Source organism: Trematomus bernacchii, unplaced genomic scaffold, assembly GCF_902827165.1.
Source record: "Trematomus bernacchii unplaced genomic scaffold, fTreBer1.1, whole genome shotgun sequence".
Lineage (NCBI taxonomy): Eukaryota > Metazoa > Chordata > Actinopteri > Perciformes > Nototheniidae > Trematomus > Trematomus bernacchii.
Window position 1 is genome coordinate 59,904 of NW_022987686.1, and position 17,947 is coordinate 77,850.

The window sequence follows — 17,947 nt, forward strand, 5'->3', positions numbered from 1 at the left end:
TCTTTTTTTATGGCTTTATTGTTGATCAGTTCATCCACAAATCACAAAGTAAGAAGAATACAAAATACATAAATGACTTACATGCAGTGTAAGATAACTGTAAAATGTGAAAGCAATGACACATTCAACACCATTAGAGGGAGACAAACACCTTAAACTGTCAGGCAGAAACAGAAACATAACCAACTCCCAAAACACACTGCCATGTAGGTTGCCTACCATGTGTAAGTTGTTCACTATAAAGAATCACAACATATTGTTTGCACTAAAGGCACTATATTTACATTTGACAGCAAGTCAACACATAATCAATTACATTTATATGAATCCAATAAAAGCAGATATTTGCACTTCTGAGCTTTGTTCAATGATCAGTGTTTTCCCACCCATTACAGAAACTCACAAACCACCTCTGTGATGCAAATGCCCCCAATAACTGCTCCACAGGAACACTTATCTTGATGAGGGCTGTAGTTGCGGTTTCCATGACGGAATTGATTATTGTAATAGTTGTAAGCCTTCCCACATGTGCATTGCCATGGGTTCTGTTGGATATTTTGGGCGTTTTTCTTTCCTACTTGAACGAAGGGTGCCAGCAGGTCCCAGTTGCTGGGAATCGCCTTTATTGTTATTATTTCTTCCCTCTGGTGCTGTCCGGTTCTGCTGAAGAAGGACAGCGAGGAGCCAACAAAGTTCCAAAACATTTCCACCGCTTCAGGTCGTGGTGCTGCCTCATCTCCATTGGGGCCCTGTTTTGTGATTAATGCAGATGAAACCTTGTATATTATTGCTTTTGGCATATATTGCCCAAAATGTCATCCTGTATTGACTGGGGCATCAGAATCATCAAGCTCTGCTGTGAGAGAGCTTAGCTGTCACAGCACAGACCATAGACCTGTCCATTCTTCAAGTTATTTGCAGACTCTGACCATCACCATTTATATTTAAACGGTGCATATTTATATACTGTGTATACTAACATTCAATTCCAGGTATCGTCTGGGGGCCCGTAATCAGCCCACGCAGATCATGCCGGAGACGGAACCCCCACTCTGAGTCTCCCACTGCACGGACCATAGCTCGTCCTCCCAGATCATCCCTTCACACCCCTCATATCATTCACATGTTACTTCAATAAACTTACAAACATCACACTGTTTTGGCGTGGTTCCTGCAAGTGAACTCAGTTTTGGGTTTTAATGCACTGCCACATCAGCGTTGCACAACAGTTTCGTTTTCTGATAAAGGGAACCAGATCAGAGGGTGCATAGCCTGTGGGGTGGAGTTGGACTGATTTGCCTGAGGCCTTTTGTGACATTGTTAAGTTTCATTTTACACATTAGAAATGAGCACCACCACTATGAGTTGGTATATTTAAAATAAGTGTAAGTATTAAACTGGCATAATTTGAAAATACTCGAGTAAAGTACAAGTACCTCTATTTGTACAGTAGGCTACTTGAGTAGGCCTACATGTATACTACACTACTGTTTATAATATATTATCATTTTAAACACCCAATTTAATAGAAAAACCCTTGAATAATTAACTTTAAGTGTAACTGGATGGGGCGGTTTTAATTGACTAATCCAGAACACCTGTCATACTTAACAGGACATCTCTCCAGTAAGTAAGCAAGCAGTAAGTACGCTGAAAGGTAAGGACTCAAAACCAATCATTAATTGAAATAAGTGATCTAATATCGGTGTATTCTTGAAGCTGCCAAGTATATTGATTACTTATAGGAAAATAAAAAGTACCTATGTTAACTGTATCACACACGTGGGGATGTAAACAAAACAACGTCAACAGCTAACCAAAGCTGAGGCTAAGCTAGTCAATGTTCAACTGATATTTATTCCAATTATTGCTATCGTTACTGCTCAACAAACGGTCAAAGTTAACGGCTATAACATTACTGTACATGTTACCGTGGATACAGTTAACCTAACGTGAATCGGAAGAAATTACTTCAAGAGCAAACGTAGCTTGCTAGCTAAAGTTAGCTAACTAGTTAATATGAATTGTTACCACAAATACGTTTAAATATACACCCCTATTAACGTTATTCATGTTGGTGTTATCTGGCCAATGAGGTGGTAATGAAGAACATTTACTGAAATATATTACTTAAGTACATTTACTAAAGTACTTAATTTTACTTTGTATATTTAGAGGTACTTGAGTATTTCTACTTCTACATTTTGGCAGAAATGTTTTACTTTTCACTCACTAAATTGTTTTGACAACATTAGTTACTATTTGCTTTTTCAGTTTTATATTATTTTTACGAACATTAAATCAAATAATACACTATGATGTTCTATCAGGGATGGAAATAACTGGCAGTAGGCCTATAACAAGTTATTAATGTTATGTGATCCTTTAACAGTTGCACATTAATATTATAGCCACATAATGCATTACGATAGTATAAACCAGTGATATAATATCTATTTCCCGAAAAAAGGCCACTTTGGATAATGAGTACTTTTAGATTTGGTACTTAAGTATATTTTGCTGTTATTGTTTTTTTACTTTTACTTGAGTAACATTTTGAATGCAGGAATTTTATTTGTAACTAAGTATTTTTAGACTGTGATATTAGAACTTTTACTTAAGTATAAGATCGGTGTACTTCTCCATTAAGTTAAACTATAAGGTAACATTATCTTACTTGCACTGTATTTCTATCACAGTAACGTTTTAAGTCCCTTTTTACTTTCGCTGAGGGAATATTTCACTTTATTTTCTCCACTATTGTGTTTTTGGTTTCAGATTTTAGGCCAAAAAAAAATCTTCCTTTTCATAACTAGCAAAAAGATAAAAGTGTCTTCAGGAAATGTACTGTATAAATAAATTCAATTTTCTTTTTATCAACCTTTTTTGTTTATCTACTCTCTACAGTCCTGCATCCCCACAGATGTGAAAGATGAGGCAGAAAATGTCTGGAGGTTCCCTGCTCATACAAAAGACAACCAGCGCTCCTGTGGAGAATTTATCAGAACCAAACATTGACCTGATGGCTTTCAATCTGAACCAGAGCCATGCGTTGTGTCTCCCCGTGGTCTCTGACGATCAGAGGCTTATATGGGTGCACTCAAATGAGTTCAACCTACAGCTGGATGGTGCAGAAGAGCTGGACAAGGCCTTCGACCAGTTTCCATACCTGACGGAGAAACAGACAGCTACACTGGCACAGCGCTGCTCCTTGCACCCAGACCAGGTGAAGGTGTGGTTCATGATACAGAGGCTCCGCTATGGCATCAGCTGGGAATTTAAAGACATCAGCAAGGTTCGGAGGCAGTTCAAGTTAAGTCAGGAGGAGGCAGAGCTGCAAAACAGGAAGGGGGAACAGAAAGAGGATGGAGACAAGAATGAGAAATGTAAAACACCTGATGAGAAGAAGGCAGGAGAGGTTAGGGAGGAACAGGGTGCAAGTGAGGGAAGGAGAAGTGGGGAAAATGTGGAGGCTGATGAACTATTGGAGAGAAGAATGAGGCAGGAGCAGCTAATGAAGAAAGACAAGGATGGAAAAGTAGAAGAAAAGAAAAGGAATACTCAGAGGAAGCGGAAAAGGACGACGGTGACAGACGAGGTGGGAATTAAAAAAACAAAGCAAGCGGAGGAGAATATTGTTGAAGGGGCAAAAGAAGCAAACATAGGAAGTGAATGTCAGAAGTCCACTCAGTCGGAGATAACGCTTTTTACCAATAGGAAGCCAAAAGCAAAAACGTCTGTCCATAAAAGTGGGGTACCCAATGAGACACAGGATGCAATGCCCCTGCTCATCCCTTTGGTTCAAACTCAGGCCCCCAACATGCCTCCTCTCACTGACAACCAGACAGAAGTGCTGGGAAAAAATGACGACACTCCTCCTTCTACCTCTAATAATGGAAAGACCCCTGAGAAAAGTCACTGTGAGGAGAAATCAGAAACGCACACGCAAACAGAGTCAACAACCACCAATGGCGGCAACAATGAAAACACATGCGCAATTCCCACTCGTGTGGTACCCAAAACAAAGACGCAGTTTCAGTTGACGAGGATGAAGGAGGCTTTCACAGAATGCCAGTATCCAGACATTGAGGCATACAACAGGCTGGGTGAGTTGGTTGGAATGCCGCGCTACCAGTTGGTTCAGTGGTACGGAGACATGCGCTATTATATCAAGAGATTCAGGCCGCACTGGATGACTAGCGAGCAATACGGCCAGGCTGTCGCCAACGTCAGGTACCGGCAGAGCCTGAGAGCACTGTGGAAGAAGGAGGCCAAATCCTGTGCACCGATTTAACCCCTCAATGGGAAGTAATTTAATCCTTTGTTCACGTTTTAAAGGAGGCATCAGAAGAAGTTTGTTCACTTTGATTTTGTGTTTTTGAAAGACATTTGTTCACATGCATTTGCCTCCTCTTTCACATGGAATGTATCTCTGTTATTTTGTTATTGTTATTACTTGACCTGTTTGCGGTCATGATGTATGTACAGTCTTTTTTCATTTGCAACGTAGATGCAATTTTCACATCAACGATTTCCATTTGTACTGTGCAGACGTTTTTATTGTCATTCAAGTAAAACAGTTTATGTTGTTTGAACATGACTCTTCTTGTCATTATTTTTACATCGAAACACTCATAAACTGACCAAATGATCAGTGAACAGCGGCTGTAATCTCAAAGCAAATAGAAAAATAGTTACCAAATTACCAAAAATAAAGGACAATTCTAGAATATTATGTGAAATATATTGCACAAAAAATAGAAAAACAGATGAGTTATTCTCATGTTATCCAGCTACATTCAAAAAGCTTCCTCTGTTGTTACGACAGGTCTTTACGCGTTAAAGATCCCTATTTAGTCAACAATATTATCAGTCCAAGTTGCTCTATGATACGTCTAAGCAGGTCAGTTCCAGCTGGCTTTGTACTCTGTCCTCTGTGGCTGCCAGAGCTCTGCGCCTTCGATAATGCGACGGATCATGGAGGCGGTAGTGATAAGCAGGCGTCCAGCGGTGTGTAGGAGGGTGGAGGCCACACGCAGGGCTTCTCTGGAAAACAAGATAAAGTTATCAGTATGGTTGTGCTTCACTGACATTGCACTCGATTTAATGCTCTTTAACTTCTCATTCGAGCAGATTGTCAGAGTATTTTTCATATATTATTGCGAGGTAGAAAAATAACGTCAGATTGACAAGTATGGAACGCATAGAGATGCAAATTGAAGTACAATTATATAGTTTTTTTGCTACTTAAGACTGCTATTCTTCTACATTTCAGAGCTGCAATCAGTCACTGTGGTGTTTTTTTTTCTGCATGGCTAGTTACCTGATGATTTTCTTGGGCCCCAGACACTCAAAGTTAGCGCTCACAGAATACAGGCCTTGGAAAGTGGCGTTCACATTCAGAGAGCCAAAGACATCCTTTGGGCTTATCCTGTACAGGTCAAAGGTCACACGAGCTATGTCTCTCCCAGTCCTTGGCTTGTTGTGGTCTTGAGATTTGGGCACAACTGCACCCTGGGGGGGATCAGAGCACATATATTAAAGAAGACTCATAAAAGTATAGATGAGGGTTTATAATAACATTTGGGTTATCTCCTCAAACATACCGGTTGTGGTCTCCATGTCATTCCAGGCTCCAGGGCCATGAGCATGGTGTTGTCGGGCAGGGTCATGAGGAACTCGTCGGAGTCGACCTCAGTGCCGTCCTCTTCACATGCCAGAGACAGAGACCCTGCAGACAGGGACAGCAGCAGGGTCTGGCAGACCTGCAGCACAGATTCAAGCTGTATGAGTGTGTACTAGAAACAATTATAGTATACTTCCTTTTGTATTGACTGTTACATTAATTAGCTGGACTCCAGAACATAATGTATTGTCATATATGAAGCTATTTGTAGTCAGATGGAAACCATTTCCTGTTACCTTTCAACTCTAATTGGAGCCACTTTCAATTAGCCAGCAGCTAAACATATAATTAATACTTAAATGTTATCAGAAAATGCAGTCTGGCCCTTATCTACACGTCAGAAATCTTATCTTCACACCACTTTAGTGCAGCCTTGACTCACATGTGATCACATATTTGACATCATCAAAGATTTTAGATGAGATAACCATTCAATTGTTGATTGCTGACATTTTAAGTGGACAAATTATAAAGGTTTGAACTTCATTCTAAGAGAACTGATCTCTTTTTTAAATATATTTTCTCAACGTTATCCTTTTTTGTTTCTTCCAATGTTTAGCACTGCCTTTTATCAGACTTTTTAATGTTTTTCTTTTAATTTTTGTTATTTTATATATTTATAATATCCCATTTACTGTAAGCCCATCTCCCAGAGTCTTTTCTTTTATTTATTTCCATTATTTATGTTTTTCAGCGGCTCTCACCCTCTCTTTGAGCTCCTCCAGGGTCCCGGCTGTGATGCCCTTCCTGGTCTCCCTGTTGTGACAACACACTCTGAAGGGACGCTGAGGTGGGGCCCACACTCGCTTGGTCACAGATCTGAGTAAAAAACAGTTGAAACGGTCATTAACTGTTTTACTTTGTTGGATTTCACAACAGACATTTCGACTTGTCATTAAAGGAAAAGCACTTATACTAACAACATTAATGATAGCTCTGTTCTACTTAAGTGTCACACTTTATGTCATGCCAGTGTTGAAGAAAGACAAAATGACATTAAACAATCAATAGTTTTATTATTTACATTTGCGTTTTTCACACTTTTACGTATCAAAATCTTTATAAAAAGAGGACAACTCTTATGATAATGAAGCTAAATGTCAAATTTCACATTAAAACATATGTTAAAATGACAAATCATCAACTTTATTACTCTAATCAGTCAGTCTAGCCTAGCCTATAATTACTCCAACAGCAACATAATGATATTTAGATTTTTAGTCAAGCGAAGAGGTCGTGAAATACAATATCAACAGGCCAAAAGTAATGTTTCACTCACTTGATAAATGAAGATGTTGTATCCATGTTCCTCAGTTTCTTGTTGTCTCTTCTCCTGGACGTATTATTTCGTAAGCTGTTTTGGTGTAGCAAATGGTGATAATGTCAGCTTGTGTTTGACCCAGCAGCTGGACTTTGTCCTAAACATGGTGATAACTCAGATACAGGACAGTAAAGGGCAAAGTTCATGTTGCCTCTGTGTGTTTGTGTGTGAGAGAAATGTTTTCAACTAGCAAAGGTATTACCTCTTTAGATAATAACTGATACTGGATCATTTTAGTTGAAGCCAATACTGTTTGTTCAGTTTTAAACATCTGATAGTCATGTTTTTAATTGTATAGCTGCTTATATTAGCTGATATACATGTCCAATCAATGTATTTTCCAACGCTAATTCCTATATGTATATTTACCTACATCCATGATATTTACCCTTATTCAACTATTTATCTTGCTTTTTGCTGGGCCATTATTTTGTTTCATAATACATTTTTGTTTGTTTTTTTATAGTACCATCATTCTGTGTTCATATGCTCATTAAAATACATTGACAGTCTTAACACTATTTCTCCGCACAGTTTTAAACTATGTTTAACTATTATTAAACATTTGATAAACAGATGGTAGCAACTGCTGTCGGAACTGCTACGTCATATCCTGTAAAATCAGGGTGTGCGCTTGTTTTATACATTGCAGTTCGCGCGCGGACGGAGTTTCCTGTTCGAACCAATGTCTTTAATTCAAAATGCACTAAGCACCGCCAATCCGGCGCACCCTGGTGAGCATTTGAAACCCTTTATATTGTTGCAGCGAAGGCGGGAGGATGAGAAGCAGAACTTTAGAGAAGTGTTGCTAGCTGTTTGAGCGGGTAAACAAAAACAACAGGACTACCGAGGCGTAACGATAACGACAGATAACTGCAGGAGTTAGGAAACAACAGCTGTGAAGTATTTCCTGTTTAACGTTCCTCGGGTAAACTGTTATTTTAGCGGCAGCTTTGAAGCGGAATTGGGGAGTAATGTTTCAAAGTTGCTAAGCTAGTTAATAGACGTCCACCTCATTAGCTTAAGCTAGCTTGCAAATTCAGCAGTATGACTGCAAGAAAAACTAAGAAAAATGGTAAGTGTTAATACATTGAATAACAATTAAAATAAATGTGAAACTGTCAATATTGTAGTTGCAGTGGAAGGTGACAATTTGACAGCTGATGTGGGACCCCTGCATTACCATCACCTGGGTTATAGCCAGTACTGTAACATTGGAATCTGCAATCTATAGAGACAGACACACATTCTCAACCCTGCCTATTTAGTCACATGAGTTGCAATGATTGTTGTCTCTTTTCTTTTGTCTCTTGCACAGATGCCAGCCTCCCTTTTGCTGCACTCCAGCTCCTGGCCCCGCCTGTGCGCCTGGTGTCTGCAGCCCTGTGGAAGGTGATGGAGCAGAGGGATGTGATGCACTATGGGGTTGTGGAGGAATTTGTGACCTCAGCATGTGAGACTGTCCCCGGGCTGCTCACTGTGAGACACCAGGGCAAGCTGGCACTGGGGCTGAGAGCACGGGTGAGAATCTGATGCCTCTTTCATTCTTCTTTCCTATCTATCTGACTATAATATTCTCCATTTTGACACATCATTGCCAAGTATTTTTAATGATCCGTTTCCTGGTCTGAATGTACGGTTTATCAATTTATTTTCAGTTGATCATGGAGCTCTGCTCTACACAGCCGGATAAAAAGGAGATAATGTCACATCTGGAAAGGATCCGTGCTCCTGCTCCTCTGTCAACCTCCTCTGCAACTACTAAAGTAAATTACATTTGATATCTAGACTCTCACTACAAATTGCACTGCCATTTTTGTCACTGTAAACTGTTTGCAGGTTTTATACTGAAGAAAAATGGCATGATCTTTATGCTCCATGGCCTCATGCTACATTATAATTACAACAGTTAATATTGGAGGTGTTTGCAGAATTAAACGTTACACAATCTCGGACTGTAGTGTTGCATCGATATATTATTTTAAGACTTATGGATGGAAAAAGTTTAATTTTGTTTCTATTTTGTCTCCTAGAAGAGGGATTTAAAAATCATGAATACAGTGGAAGGTTTCCAATCATTGGTTCACTCGCTGCTAACAGACACAACAAGGAGGAAACATTTCTTCAAGGTGAGTCCCTTCACACATTTTGTATCTGCATTGATGTCTGTAGGATTGTTTCACAGCCGACACATCTTATTGTGTCTTCTAACAGGAGGAGTTTCCTGTGGATTATGGTCAGAAGTTTGACCAGGAGCTGGAGAAGCTGCTGTGGGAGTTTCTGATCCGACTGGACCAGTTCTTCCCAGTTCCCAACCTTGCTCAGGTAGTGGGTGCTTCTGGGAAAACCCTGCCTTTTTCCATCACAAATTCAATCTATTTGATTTCTCTTTATCTGTACATTTGAAAAAAATCACATTTGATTTGCAGTAGATACAAAAAGTGTACAAGGAGGGTCTTTTTTTTTTACTAGTGATCATTTATAAATGCCTGCTAACATATTGTGATTCAAAGTAAAGTACTTTTCAAAGAAATTGTTTATATGTAAGGCAAGGCAAGTTTATTTATACAGCACTTTTCAACACAAGGCAATTCAAAGTGCTTTACAAAAATGAAAGACATTAAGAGCATAAAACACATTAGAAACATTAAAAAGCAAAGATAATAAATCATGAATAACACAGGTACATGAATACAAGTTGTATGTATGTCATTTGTCTCCAGACTGTGTCGTGGCTCACTGAGACCCCCTCCGTCCTGGAGGCGTGTGCGCGGGCGGCCAGCCAACCCCAGCTGCTGCAGACACTGCTCCAGCATCAGACCTGCCTGGGCCACCTGGAGACTGCAGGTACATCCTCATCACCACTCAGGCCAGCTAACATGTATAGCTAGGATTTGGTGTAGTGCCATATTTTCAAATGTATCACATTTACATTGGAATCCATAATCTCGTTTTGGAAATCGAGCCGCTTATGTTGTTTGTTGTTATAATTGATGACATAATCCTGCCCTAACAAATAAAGAAAAAAAAGGTTTTCACTATTAATTAATTATTTTATTTAGTTATTTAAAGGTGGGGTAGGTAATTTTGGAGAAACCAGCTCGAGTGCGCTAGAATTTGAAAATACACAGCCGGAACAAATCTGCCACTTCCTTACAGAGCCCCTCCTCCAACACACATGAACGCGCACATGACCAATGAGGGCACGAGATAAGTTTGTGCACAGATGGAAGGCTGACAGGCAGGTAGGCCATCCAATCATTTTAGCCGGGCCGGCTAAAATGATTAGTCGTACTTTTTACAGTACTACGGCTTCCACAGATGACATTTTTTAATGGATTTTTTGTCAAAGCACTTAAGATATTCATTGCTATCGGGATGTTAAGAGCATTCCATGGAATATAACAACAAGTGTATCTCGAGCCGGTTTCTCAAACTTACCTACCCCACCTTTAACAGCATGTATTTCTGCATTATATTTTAGCATTTATTTTATTATTCCTGTATTTATTTACTTCTCTATTAATTAATTAAAGGTAGGGTAGGTAAGTTTGAGAAACCGGCTCGAGATACACTTTTTGTTATATTCCATGGAATGCTCTTAACATCCCGATAGCAATGAATATCTGAAGTGCTTTGACAAAAAATCCATAAAAAAATGTCATCTGTGGAAGCCGTAGTACTGTAAAAAGCACGACCAATCATTTTAGCCGGCCCGGCTAAAATAACTGGATGGCCTACCTGCCTGTCAGCCTTCCATCTGTGCACAAACTTATCTCGTGCCCTCATTGGTCATGTGCGCGTTCGTGTGTGTTGGAGGAGGGGCTCTGTAAGGAAGTGGCAGATTTTCTCCGGTTGTGTATTTTCAAATTCTAGCGCACTCGAGCCGGTTTCTCAAACGTACCTACCCTACCTTTTAAAGCATTTTTAAAATGTATTTACACTTATGGACTTTTCCGTCCTCCATAATTCATCACACAAATCTTGAAGCGGTGTATTTCTTCAGATAAAAACATGATGTGAATTTTGAAAATAATTACATCCATCTTTTTTCTACAAATGTCGACAATGCTCTGGAGTTATTGGGAATGTTGAAATCACACAAGAATGAAGCTTAAAGCTATTCTATACACAGGGGTGCACATAACTGGTACGCATGCACGGCAACAATCTGAAATGCGTACCGTCACTTGTGTCACAAAGCGCATTTGCGTACCGACGTACTTGTGAAGCTTTTCCAGAAGGCGATTAGATCACCGGACGACAGAGTCGGTCTCCGTGTGCACAGACAGGGCTGCTGTTAACGTCGGTCTGTACAACGGAATTGTGCCAAAACTACGCCAACCGGCTGCGGAGGGAGACTCCCCCCCCCCCCCCCTTCACTGGAGAACTGCGCTAAAACAGCTGATCACAACGTTCACGCTCTGTGGTCACGAAGTACTCCACTAGCCCCCCCCGTCGACTTTCCTGAAGTACTTCACTAGCCCCCCCCCCCAAAACACTGACTCCAGGTACTCATCTGAGTACCTCACTGAGAAAGTTATGTGCACCCCTGTCTATACAGCCCTACTAGATAGCACGGTGAACTTCCTTATTAATCCCCATGTTTTTTTTTCACAGCATCCCTCCCTCCAAACATGGGAGACTCCATCCTGACTTCCCTCTCCCCCTCTGGAAAAGTGCCTTCAGATCCTCCAACAGGAGCCACTAACTCTTTTTACCAGTCTTACAACACACAGACAAGAGACAAAACCCCATTTATTAAACCTGTTATCGGACTCATATCTAATCAAGATGTACCATTTATGATCAGGACACAGAGAAGGGAAGAGCAAGCAAAGGACGCAACCAACGAGCACTCAAACCCAAAAGAGAACTTGAAATTCACTGCGATTAAACCGAAACTCAAGGACGATGGAACGATCAAAGGTGAAGAACAAGTGGAAGAGGAGAGGAAGGAAAGCAACGGAATGAAACGCAAGCAACCTGACATGATGGAAAGTGAATCCGATGAGGAGGAGGAGGAGGAGGAAATATTAGGCATGACTATATCTGGGAAAAAGAGGATAAGCAACACGACAAGTGAGAGAGTAGATGACAGAGCAGCTCTTAAGACCTGTATGATGCAGCTGGGCGTCAAAAAGCTGCCTGAAGACCCTTCCCTCTGCTCCCTTTTTGTCTCTTGTCTGAGGAGCCAACCCAAAGTTATTTTACACAAGCTGTCGGTGTCTCCTGCGAGCCCCAACAGGACTAAATCCTCGTCTGTGAAGCAGCAGAACCAGAGGAGGACGTCCCCGGTTAAAACTCCAACACGCAAACTCAACCAAACTCAGAGGCCTGGCTCGGAGCGTCCCGGCCTGGACGATAAAGAGTAAGAGACGTCCACATTCAGACCCATTTAGTCTTATGTCAAGTTTGTATTGTAGAAAATTCAGCAGCTACATTAGTAATAATGTTCAATTCCATTATGTGTTCTGGATTTGGTTAACTAGCATATACTATGTTATCTATGTGTTTTATCGTACCTTTAAAACCTTTCATCATGAATGTGTTTGTTATGCTGCGTTCACACCGGACGCGATGCGATGTTTGGGGGCGGCGCGATTACATGTAAAGTCAATGCAGAGACGCAGACAGACGCGAATTCGCTCCGACGGTGCGCATGAAGCGGTGGACGCGGCGCGAATCACGCGATTGAGGCGATTGAACGGTGCCGCGTTAAACGCGAGAGTTCAATTTTTTCAACTCGAGCGTCAAATTCACGTGACGTGTTCTCGAGGAAGCCAATCAGCGGTGAGGATCTCAGCCTGCCGTCACTGACGTTCAACCACACAACATCAGCCGTTAGCTGTTAGCAGTTAGCACACAGAGCTCACAGCTCCTCATATCTGTTCAGAAACTGGACAAAAGTTAAACAAGTACAAACCACAGACTGTCTGTGCCATGGCGAATACAGTCGCTGCTTTATTTATGTCTGTAGGCCGTTGTTATGAGTGTGGAATGAGCATATACAACGTTAGCTTAGCCTGGTCGACCCGATCTTCATTCAGAAAACAAGCATTTAAAAAGGTGTTTTGCCTGCCGTCTTGTCTGCAGACTTGTCAGAGCATTAATTCATGGTTGTTACTAACCGGTATCAGTATGTTGTTACTTCGGCATCATTTAGAAACGTGTATTACAATTTAATCACGGTAAAATATGTTCTTTTTGTTGTAGTTGTTAGGGATGCTCCGATGAGGCCGATCACCGGAATCAGAATCGGCCGATACCGATCATAGGGTGGGTGGGGGCTATGGGGATCTTCCATTTCAAGTGATGTTTAAAACTCAGTTAACGCTTCGAAAAGTTCAGACTCATTTTTCAATACATGATGCGCTTCCACAAACAACAACCAACATAATTATTACATTCAAATTAAGTACATTATTCAATTTTACATTCACTTTGGATAATAACACGGGAGAAATTAGCGGAAGCGCTCTCTTTTCCTCTCTCTCCCTCTCTCTCTCCCCCTCTCTCTCTCTCCTGACAGCCTGTCAGTATCTCATGCAGCTCACTGATCCAGTAATGAGTGACCCGACAGTGAAGAATAAATATATGTATAACTAGTTTAGCTTGTTCCAGAGGTAGATAAAATGGCTAAGTGTGTTAGGTCTAACTCAGGCCCTGACACACCAGGCAGTCACCAGAGAACTCGCCGACGCCGACTGTTGCGTCGCCGTGTTCTCCTGCGTCTTGGCCATGTGTCGCACGGGAACACACCGCAAAGACTTCAGCCGAGCACGTACGAACTGCGCATGCGTGAGTGGCAATAACTCTCCTTACCAGCAGGCGGTGGTAGTGTGTATTCGTCATTCAAAATAGGCAACAACCGGAAGACAGAGAAGAAGAACAGACTGCGTGATCTAAACAAACAACAAATAGCGTGTGCGTTCCATTTTCACTCTCGTCCATCGAAAACATGTTTCGTGCGGGACTGGAGCTATCAGCCATTGGAGTGTTGCTTGTGGAAGACATTCTCAAGCAACCGTTTCGCTTCTCATGCACTGATTCGCTAGCTGAACAGCCAATCAGAGTGATTTCTTTGTGCGTCGGCCATGAAAGGCCAAATAAGGCATGTCACGGCCGACGGTGCGGGACACACCAAATTTGAGTTTGGGCGGCAGGGCACGCTTCGTCGTCCGACTAACGAAAACGGCCGATTTCGGCCTGGTGTGTCAGGGCCTTTAAAATACTGCCAGACTGGTGAAGCCATTTTGGCGAGCTTGTTTTGCCGCGCACAGAGAAAAGTGTCATGTATTTTACGTCATGTGATCAGCTCTCCTTATCGGCATTTATAGAGGACCGATCACACTATTAAGAGTGAATTTCGGCCGATCGATCGGAGCATCCCTAGTGTTTGTCATAAAAACACATCATTGATCTCTGTGGCAGAACCAGATACTTTAAATTGACTTTTATATTGGACAAAATTCGAGATTCCGTGATATTTTAGAAAAAAATCAATACTGATATGTTAATGACACACATGGTAATATTGTCTATTTAATATTTCATATTTAAACCTGTTATCGGACTCGTATCTAATCAAGATGTACCATTTATGATCAGGACACAGAGAAGGGAAGAGCAAGCAAAGGACGCAACCAACGAGCCCTCAAACCCAAAAGAGAACTTGAAATTCACTGCGATTAAACCGAAACTCAAGGACGATGGAACGATCAAAGGTGAAGAACAAGTGGAAGAGGAGAGGAAGGAAAGCAACGGAATGAAACGCAAGCAACCTGACATGACGGAAAGTGAATCCGATGAGGAGGAGGAGGAGGAGGAGGAGGAGGAAATATTAGGCATGACTATATCTGGGAAAAAGAGGATAAGCAACACGACAAGTGAGAGAGTAGATGACAGAACAGCTCTTAAGACCTGTATGATGCAGCTGGGCGTCAAAAAGCTGCCTGAAGACCCTTCCCTCTGCTCCCTTTTTGTCTCTTGTCTGAGGAGCCAACCCAAAGTTATTTTACACAAGCTGTCGGTGTCTCCTGCGAGCCCCAACAGGACTAAATCCTCGTCTGTGAAGCAGCAGAACCAGAGGAGGACGTCCCCGGTTAAAACTCCAACACGCAAACTCAACCAAACTCAGAGGCCTGGCTCGGAGCGTCCCGGCCTGGACGATAAAGAGTAAGAGACGTCCACATTCAGACCCATTTAGTATTATGTCAAGTTTGTATTGTAGAAAATTCAGCAGCTACATTAGTAATAATGTTCAATTCCATTATGTGTTCTGGATTTGGTTAACTAGCATTTACTATGTTATCTGTGTGTTTTATCGTACCTTTAAAACCTTTCATCATGAATGTGTTTGTTAGGGACGCTCCGATGAGGCCGATCACCGATCACCGGAGTCAGAATCGGCCGATACCGATCGCCGATCCGATCATAGGGTGGGTGGGGGCTATGGGGATCTTCCATTTCAAGTGATGTTTAAAACTCAGTTAACGGATCGAAAAGTTCAGACTCATTTTTCAATACATGATGCGCTTCCACAAACAACAACCAACATAATTATTACATTCAAATGAAGTACATTATTCAAGTTTACATTCACTTTGGATAATTCCTCTCTCTCTCTCTCCTGACAGCCTGTGAGTATTGTCTCATGCAGCTCACTGATCCAGTAATGAGTGACCCGACAGTGAAGAATAAATATATTTATAACTAGTTTAGCTTGTTCGAGAGGTAGATAAAATAGCTAAGTGTGTTAGGTCTAACTCTTAATGTGTGTTCTGCTCCGCTCACCGGTCCGTCACAGCGGGCGGAGCTGCAGGATTTCTGCTTCACACACACGTTGCATACCGCTATTTTATTGTCTTTCTTCGGACACCTTAAAATACTGCCAGACTGGTGAAGCCATTTTGGCGAGCTTGTTTTGCCGCGCATAGAGAAAAGTGTCATGTATTTTACGTCATGTGATCAGCGCTCCTTATCGGCATTTATAGAGAGCACCGATCACACTATTAAGAGTGAATATCGGCCGATCGATCGGAGCATCCCTAGTGTTTATCATAAAAACACATCATTGATCTCTGTGGCAGAACCAGATACTTTTATATTGGACAAAATTCGAGATTCCGTGATATTTTAGAAAGAAATCAATACTGATATCATGTTAAAGACACACATGGTAATATTGTCTACTTAATATTTCATATTATTTTTGTACGCTTTTGTGCACAATAAACCAATTTAACGATAAATTTGACTTGCAGCCTTTTTTTTTAACGTTCTATAGATATTCTTTAGACCATTGTTTTACAAATACCATAAAAAACGAGTTCAATTTTTTCAAGTTCATCCGATTTGTCTGTCAGATTTTTATTATATATGGATATATATTTATTGCTCTATATTATTTTAAAGATGTATCATTCAAATGTATGTACTTGCCAATAGACTTCAATTCTAAATAGCAAAGCAGCTATGTGAAATATCTCCATTTACCTTTTAGCAGCTATAAAAACTGAATTGATAACAAATATCAATGTACCAAATGGTTTAATGATATTGTTTCTACCCAACAGGAATCACCCTGTATTGCCCGGTGTAATCGGCTCTCCTTCTCAACAACGCAGTAACTCAGGTGATTTAAAAACTAAAAAAAGTAACTGCAGGAAAAAAACCCAGAAAGATCAACAATGGGGAAAAAAACTGTGTTCATCTGTGTTTCCTTTTTTTGGTTTAGGTACATCCGCCCGTCCTGGAGACACTGAAGACTATGTCGCGGATTCTGAAGACGAAGCAACGAAGAACTTCAAAGTTAGGGTATGTATTCCTAAACCACTAAAAGACAGTGTTTCAATGAGCAGTACGAATCCTTACAATGTGTCCAATTTTTTGTATTTTTTTTTAAAAGAGATTATCTTTTAAGTAATTGATTTAGCTTTGAAATTCATTCGGACAATTATAAGTTAATAAAAATCCATTGGTAATGACTCAAATGTGCAATTTCGAAACCGGATCGCACATTCAAGACATTCACTGTAAGCCTTCAAAGTGAACCAAACAAGACACTGACAGTAAACGAAAAGAGATGGGACTGTGAGTTATTTAAGAAAAATGAAATACTGGTGGAATAAATGTTTCTCTCACTTTAGTGCTGGTCTTTCTATCAAGTTGGTTCCTTCCTCTGTGTTTTCTAACTGAGCCTGTCTCCCTCAGCTGTTCACAAAGCGCTACTACAAGACCAAACACGGCACATATGTCCCCACTCTGAGGGAGTACTGGAAGCCTGGGATGACACGGCGGGACTTGTCTTCTGCTGGCGGCAAAAACAGACGATGAAATGGAATATTGACGCCAAGTTTGGTGGTCATGTGGTTTTTTGCCTACAGCCACATCGACCGAAAAGCCAAAAATAAATCTATATGCACCAGCCACTGAAGCTGACGACATTTATTTAAGACATCTGTTTCTCTTGGCTCAGGACGTCACCCTAGCTGAGTCAGATTTTTATTTTAATCAGTGGTTTGTCATCATGGAATACAAGCCTTAAAATAGCATGATGACTTATTATGGGCACTTTTGTAACGTTTTTGAAATCGTTACCGTACAGTATTGTTTGTATGTGGATCATCTCCATTACATTTATTACATTTTTTCAATATTTAAAATAAAGGTTGTTAACATTGTGCATGCATTTCATTCACCATGTTGGGATCACATTGCTGGACTGTGGACACATAATGGGAATAAATAAAATTAATGCAATTTGAGATGTGTGGAAGTAATAAAGAAACAGTTTGAAAAACGTTTCCACAAGTGGGTTTATCAATGATATATTAAGCAGCATTCTGTTCTGCACCAAAGCTCATTTCTCTTTTATGATCTTAGATGTCATAAATTCCACCTTTTCTAGTGTTTAGTGTACTTCTCATACTTGTTCT

General features: G+C 40.8%; 3 protein-coding genes and 1 long non-coding RNA gene across 7 annotated transcripts; 2 read left to right on the forward strand and 2 right to left on the reverse strand.

Annotated features, from left to right (window-relative positions):
• Positions 1-1,140, reverse strand: LOC117488125. Its single transcript, XR_004556500.1, has 2 exons — positions 981-1,140; positions 1-749 (listed from the first exon to the last, which is right to left on the reverse strand). It is a non-coding gene; the product is annotated as an uncharacterized LOC117488125 (long non-coding RNA).
• A 162-nt stretch (positions 1,141-1,302) lies between these two features.
• homezb (homeobox and leucine zipper encoding b) lies at positions 1,303-4,595 on the forward strand. 2 transcript variants are annotated; one of them, XM_034136783.1, is made up of 3 exons: positions 1,303-1,385; positions 1,615-1,657; positions 2,908-4,595. In XM_034136783.1, the coding sequence occupies exon 3, from the start codon at positions 2,933-2,935 to the stop codon at positions 4,292-4,294; it is 1,362 nt and encodes a 453-aa protein (XP_033992674.1). In that variant the 5' UTR covers positions 1,303-1,385; positions 1,615-1,657; positions 2,908-2,932; the 3' UTR covers positions 4,295-4,595. The 2 variants fall into 2 exon arrangements, with proteins under 2 accessions (XP_033992674.1, XP_033992675.1); XM_034136784.1 differs by lacking the exon at positions 1,303-1,385 and having other exon boundaries at positions 1,627-1,641.
• On the reverse strand, positions 4,545-7,137 carry cideb (cell death inducing DFFA like effector b). Its single transcript, XM_034136787.1, has 5 exons — positions 6,966-7,137; positions 6,391-6,505; positions 5,607-5,765; positions 5,324-5,514; positions 4,545-5,046 (listed from the first exon to the last, which is right to left on the reverse strand). Exons 1-5 carry the CDS (start codon positions 6,989-6,991, stop codon positions 4,905-4,907), a joined length of 633 nt encoding a protein of 210 aa, XP_033992678.1. The 5' UTR covers positions 6,992-7,137; the 3' UTR covers positions 4,545-4,904.
• Positions 7,138-7,786: 649 nt separating this feature from the next.
• tinf2 (TERF1 (TRF1)-interacting nuclear factor 2) lies at positions 7,787-17,811 on the forward strand. 3 transcript variants are annotated; one of them, XM_034136911.1, is made up of 12 exons: positions 7,787-8,082; positions 8,326-8,528; positions 8,666-8,773; positions 9,041-9,136; positions 9,222-9,332; positions 9,731-9,854; positions 11,628-12,378; positions 14,619-15,185; positions 15,374-15,448; positions 16,586-16,644; positions 16,747-16,826; positions 17,223-17,811. In XM_034136911.1, the coding sequence occupies exons 1-12, from the start codon at positions 8,055-8,057 to the stop codon at positions 17,343-17,345; spliced, it is 2,325 nt and encodes a 774-aa protein (XP_033992802.1). In that variant the 5' UTR covers positions 7,787-8,054; the 3' UTR covers positions 17,346-17,811. The 3 variants fall into 3 exon arrangements, with proteins under 3 accessions (XP_033992802.1, XP_033992803.1, XP_033992804.1); XM_034136912.1 differs by lacking the exon at positions 15,374-15,448; XM_034136913.1 differs by lacking the exon at positions 14,619-15,185.
• Positions 17,812-17,947: the final 136 nt, after the last annotated feature.